Raw genomic sequence first — 6,455 nt, 5'->3', positions numbered from 1 at the left:
AGGGTGTTCAGGAAATCAACCAAACCCATAGCAGCAAGATATAACGCAGTTACGCCACTGAAATGCTTGCCAGATTTAGTCGATATACAACACTGCAAGTCCCAGCAGATCTTCCAAGTAGCATTATCATGTAACAGTAGTTCAAATAAGAAGGACGTGGCACCTGTCAAAGCAGTCATGTAAACAGCCATCCAACCGCTTTTATTAAAAATCGTTAGATCCGCTCCATGTTTAAGAAGGATCAACGCCAAGTCAAACTTTTTCGTAGACAAGTGGAGGGTCAATACAGACGTACAGAAATCAGTAGAAGTGCAGAGGTTAGGATCTACACCTCAATCCAGAATTATATTAAGCAGCCTTTACCTATATTATAGCACATTTTGTTCGTTTAAGAGATAAATAAGGCCTAACCCTGTTTTTAGATTTATCTAATTTAGGAAGGCAGAGTTAGTGTGTTCTAGTAACATCTTAAGCCAGTCAACGTCTTTTTCCAATGTCGCCAGTAAGGAATAGATATACTCCATTAAAGAGACGCCTTTTAATCATCAATAGACGTCAACACCTCTAAGCAGCAGCTCACTAGTTGTTATCTTGTAGTAGAGCTTTAAAAACAGCTTTAACATTTCAACAGCGTAAATCAAGTGTCAAAATCCGTTCCAGTGTTTTATACCCTTTAACAAAACAAACGTTATGTTATCTGTTAATAGAAACCTGTCATTAGTGCCGCTTTTACTCATCCATCTATCAACAGACGCCTCAAGTAATAGCACAAGAGCTAATTGCCCTCATGCTTCCTCGTAACGCTCAAAAATTCCAACCCAAAACAGCCAATTAATACACTAGTTAGACCATACTCTAATTATTAAGTCACATCCTTCTTATAAGACTTTCTTCATAAACGCAATCCAGACTTTTAGTGCCTCAGATTGATTCGTACGAAAAGGTCAAACTAAGAATTTAAACACACCCAGAGAATATAGGGACCATACATGTCTTTCCAAGTACTCTTCCCACAGCAATCTTCCATTTATCTAGCGCTCTCGTGCTCCAGGAATCAATCGCAATAATTTCTTAGTAAAACCCAAGGTTGCATCAGATAGCAAAGCGTAAAGTAAAGTCATGGTTTTATACTTCTCAGACCTAATATCTAAACCCAGGCTCAGATATCAGTTAAGAAGGGCAGTAGAGCTTAACTCTACTACTAAAGGCAGGATTAGAACTAGACTCTTCCAAGCTTCAGGTCCCGCTTAGCAGTTCTTAGACATCAGTTCAGCACACTTCATATTTCATATTTCAAGTGCAAGCATAAGCAGAGTAAACCCATCGTTATTCTACGCCAAGAGGCTGCAATCAGCATCCAGTAAGATATCAATAGCTTGCCGCACTTCTTCAAAATCCCAGTCGTAGCAATCACTTGTTGTCAATGCCAGAAGATGCAATAGACTAAATCCATCGTTATCAGTAACAGTCAAAAGATCCAATCGTGGGTTTAAAGAAAGAGTTTCAAGCGCCTCGACATTAGGCTTATAACAGCAAGCTAACTAGGCTATTGTTTCAAGACTCTGTTTGTCATCAAAAACGCAGGGATCAATATTCAATCCTTTCAGATAATTGGCTCCCTCACGTGTTTCCAAGTACTGCATATAGGAAAAACATTGTCAACAAAAATCCAAAAGGATACTCAATTCGTCAATCCTAGAACTCAAATGTTCACATAGCCAACCAAGAGTCCAAATGTACTCTGGATTGTGTTTCCATAGCAAGAATTCCAAGTCTTCGTCCATCGCTACAGAAAGGGCGTCCAAGTCTTGTTGTTTAATATCAATTCCTCCAGCAATAAGCAGGTGAAGGACTGAAAAGTCACTTCTCTGGATCCATGTATTGATCGCGTCCATTATAGCGCTTTCAGAACATTCAGTTCCGTGGTTCAGAATGATTCGAATTGTCTGAAGGGTAAAATGGTTAGGAGATATAGGCGTCCCAATATATGTTCGAGCATATCTTGGAACCTCCCAGAGCTCATTATCCTCTCTAAGCCGCAGGGACCCATATAGGCAATTGATCGCACACTGCAACGGGCTGCCCAATGTACATTTACGCTTTTCAAGGCCAGATTCTTGGAGAAGAAATGATGTGATTTCGGGCAGAGATAACGTGGCGGCGAAGTGAAGCGTTGTCATGCTGTGGTCCGCCATTTCTGTTATAAGCGTGTACTTTTCTGGTAAATTGTAGCGCCCACTACGCAAATGCAGTACTAAAGTGACTGCCCATGTGGTAAATTGCGCCGTTTTCACTGGACTGAATAGACGTTTTGCCGTGTTCAGTAAGCCGGGATCGTCCCATTGCTCCCTGGCATGACGCAGCCAGTTTATTGCAGCATAGTCATAGAGAGGATTGGCCAGGGAGCGCTCGTTGATGTAAAAAAACTGTTCTTCCGTGGCGGTTGGCATGTGGTTGAAATTGCTTAGCATAAGATATTCTGCGCAGCGCTGAGCAAGAATCCTGTTGCATCGGCGTTTGGAGATGTTGAACATCCCAAATTCGCATGTTTCTAGATCGTCGCTGATGAGAAACTCCTGAACCGAAAAGTGAGCAAACTCCAAGTAGTCTCCGTCGTTAGAAGTTCGAACTAGACTGCTGCAGTGTCGAGAAATTGCATCTTCTCGGATAAGTCCAGATGCTCTCAGAAAAGTCCCATTTGATGGCAGGGACAAAATCTCTCTCAGTTGCGCAACAGTAAGCCGCGGCTCAGCAAAGGCGATAAAATTAAGAGTCAGCTGAACATGGTGTTGTTGTGCCTTAGGGACTCGCTTTAAGATGCGAAGATATGTCTCTGGGAGATCGGGTGGCAGACTTCGTAAGGCTTCTCGGCATTCGTCGTCTGACATGCAGTCTGCCAGATGATCTAGTTGACAAGAAACCCAGCGGAACCTGACAGGATGACAAATTAGCAGAGGTATGATATTCCAAGTAAATAACCACTTACATTCCATTTGCTCCGCTGACTAGACCTTCCAAAATTTCCGCTTTGAGAGAGATGTCTTCAAAATGGAGTTTTTTGTTGCCGATTCGCTTCTCAATCTCTGCTGTGACATACTCAGTGATATCTTCAGTGTGAGCCGCGATCTTCAAATTGAAGAAACTCCCATCTGGTTCTATCAGGCGCTCTCGAATGTTTTGTTCATCGCGGCTCAATATCAACATCGAGATCCTCTCTGAGTTTTCTGCAATGCTGCACAAAGCCGAAAGAATCTGCTCGACATTGTCCCCACATTCATCTAGACCGTCAATCACCAGGTAAGTCTGGTCAGAAATATCCGCCATTCTCACAATGATTCGTTCCAGGTCTTCTGGAGATGGAGTACGAGGCAGGCCTTTTTCTGGGTGTAATTCAGTGTAGTACTCTTCTAGGGCCACAAAAGCCTTTCCATTCTGCCTGGCAAGCTGATGAGCCAAGCCTGCTAGTACGTTAACTGTATTCTGCGTTTTCTGGTTCTTGTAATCGCAAAAGAAAAAGCCTGTGGCAACAGTTTCCGAGCTTCGCGCAAGGGCATTTTCAATTATAGAGCCTGCAAGCACTGTCTTACCGGCGCCAGGAATACCAGTCAACCACATCCTGGAGCCGGGATTCAGGAGCCAATTCTGGAACGAGGGTAGAGCTTCAAGCCATAAGCCAGTCCTTGGGTGCCGTAGTTTGATGCTCATTTCGAAGTTGGGCTGTGGATTGTAACCGAGGAAAAAATCCAGGATTTTCTGACGTCTAGAATCCACACTGATTCGTACTACAATCTCTCGTGTTTTCTGGACGTCAGCCATAACTTCGGCAATACTTCGTTGTCGGTCTTCCTCCTTGGCAAGGCAGCGGAGCAAAATATCCATTGACTGGGCCGACAAGGCCAGATTGACGTTTTGTTTGTGGCGAGAAAGTTCGGCAATCATCTCCTTCGTTGTTGCGGATGTGAAAGGCCATATCAGCCTTTTGATCTTGCTTCTAGGGCCCTCCTCAAGCTTCTTCATCTTGTTGGAAATCTCAGTAAGGATCCTGGAGCAACCCTCAATGTGGTGCATCCGAAATGATACGATCGGAGGCTCATTTTCGGTCTCGAAGCCTCTTGCCAGTCTAGACAGCATGCTGACGGCGCCTCCCAGCATATTAACCTCTTTGCAAAGATCTGCTATCTCTTTCTCTGCATTTTTGACAGACTTGATGTACTTTGTCAACCGGAGGTAAACTATGTCAACCAAAGTGACGAGTCCCGCGATGCTCGCGGAGACACTTAGCGGGTCGGCCATAGTAGAACAATCAAATAGGCTGACTACTGCGATATGTAGCAACTAGAGAAACGCCTATAATTGCTTTAAAAAAATGCAGCTGCAAATATAAGTGCAGCTACCTACAATTCAACAACTGGCATATGTTGCAAAGTACGGCTTTTGTATACTTTTGTTGCCTAGTTGTGGTAATGCGCAGCCTTGTGTGAGATTGATGGGGGTTGAAATCGCTGTTACTTTGGGCTTTCTCGACCGGCTCGCAATATCTGTAGTTCTACGCGTCGGCCATGATGAGCCTACAGGTAGGTAGATAGATAAGCTATTTTGCTGCGTCTTTTCCCATCCAAGAGGTGGCTCTGTGATAATCTTGTTCTGGGTCGAGAATCGTACTTTGACCAAAATTTACGGAACACAGAGCTGGTGGTGTTATTCAAAGACTTGAAAAAAAACCCCGCTCCAAAGATAAGCGAGTTGGCGAAGTAAAATGTGGCGCAGAGACGCCAAGTACATATCAGTTGAGGCAACGTGCATGCATTAAGGCGGTGCTGGGAGCTTGTTTATTGGCTTACTCTAGGAAGTTCGCCTTAATTATCTCACACAGCCTACATGAAAAATGGTGTGGATACTGCAGAATGCGTTGTCAGGGTAGAGCTGCAGGCGCAATTTGAGTGATAGTCTTGTAATATGAACCGTGGCGGATTCACTGCCACAACTTGGATAAGAGGTTGACACACTGCATCCAACCCACCCACCTTGGCTGAAATAGGTTTACCGTCTTGGCTGCAGCTTTAGCCAAACATATCTGACAAATAGAATTAGGGGCACTATGCACATGGCGTGATTGTTATCGCAGGTCTGGTTTTAGCTACTTAGGTCTTGCTTAGGGTCGCTCAAGGTCGCTTGGGGCTTTTACCCTGTGGGCAGCATTTCTAAAGATTGTCACTCCGTTAGTTGAAGTCATCGTCACTCTCGTTCCACCTGGACTTAAACAGCACTCTGTTACAGTCACAAGCCTAGTCCCGTATCCCAATTCACATCTATAAACCGGCCCTCCAGAGATTGATCCTAATTACAATTAACTTAGTAAATTTTATTAGTAAACTCTACTGTAACTCTATTTTTATCCTAGCTCAAGATCAACCTAACATTTATATGTATTTTACAGTAAAGACTATATTAAATCACTAAATAGTAACAACTGCTATCTATTAGACAGGGCACGACAACTCCTTTATCTAGATGCCTTATAGACGCCTCATCGTTACAGCTTTCTAATGGTTGCCTCTAAATCCCATGCTTAGAAATATGCCTAGCAGTTGTACAAAATGTCATGCAGTGTGCTGCAGACAACGTGAACTGGACCCAGCAGATTATGCACAGCAGCGTTAGCTAATAAAAGATTAAACTTTCTTTTTTTATCTTTGCACTATAAAAAAAGCACGGTAGATTAAGGCGCTTTAGATGCCACAACGTTTAGCCTAGAGGCGTTTACTTCAGGCAAGATACTAGCCCTCACACAGCCAACTCAAGAAGCCCTCGCTATCCTTGCTGAGGATGAGGAACGATTAGTCACTGCCGCCGAAGTTGCGAACGACATAAAGAACTCTGAGTTCTTCAGGCAGAACTGGGACAGCCTGCTCATCGCGGCCCCAAACTGTCTGGAGATCCTTGGTAATATTAACCTTGTCGCGGCGACGCTGTATGGTGAAACAACAGCGCTGTCTGGCACTTTCAAGCACCTTGCCAACGCGGACTACCTCTGTGGCGCTCTGGCTTGTATTTCTAGCCAGGGGAGTAGATTGTTTGACGTAGCGCGCACCAACATGACGAGTATCTAACTTAGCTCGAGCTCTGTCCACGAACAGGTGAGACTTGTAAATCCCCAAATGCCCCGTTTTACCACTTTCCTTAAGGTCAGTCGGAGCTGATGAAGGTTGTTTCAACCCGAAATCTAGGTCAGGGTGATCCATAAAGCGCTAGCCAATCCCAGCACCCCAATGGCTGCCATTCTGAGCCGCCTGGGCCTGTTGAAGGAGACAGCACAGTAGTGTCACACTACGGCCAAGCAGATTAAAGTTAGCATGAATCTGTGGGCCGGATTCGTGTACGAGCTGCACGAAGTGTGCAACAACAACAGCGCCTCAGTGGCGGAGCAGAAGTGTCGCACAGAGCAGCAGCTCACT

At 44.5% G+C, this 6,455-nt stretch overlaps 1 protein-coding gene across 1 annotated transcript; it reads right to left on the bottom strand.

Annotated features, from left to right (window-relative positions):
* Positions 1–1,658: 1,658 nt before the first annotated feature.
* On the bottom strand, positions 1,659–4,293 carry LY79DRAFT_527521 (uncharacterized protein; the record flags this gene model as incomplete). Its single annotated transcript, XM_060555942.1, has 2 exons — positions 1,659–2,931; positions 2,987–4,293. The coding sequence occupies 2 exons, from the start codon at positions 4,291–4,293 to the stop codon at positions 1,659–1,661; spliced, it is 2,580 nt and encodes an 859-aa protein (XP_060408261.1).
* Positions 4,294–6,455: the final 2,162 nt, after the last annotated feature.

Source organism: Colletotrichum navitas (assembly GCF_030913465.1).
Source record: "Colletotrichum navitas strain CBS 125086 chromosome Unknown LY79scaffold_113, whole genome shotgun sequence".
NCBI classification, from domain to species: Eukaryota; Fungi; Ascomycota; class Sordariomycetes; order Glomerellales; family Glomerellaceae; genus Colletotrichum; species Colletotrichum navitas.
The sequence above is the reverse complement of the archived record's forward strand: the minus strand, read 5'-3'. Positions and strand labels throughout refer to the sequence as shown.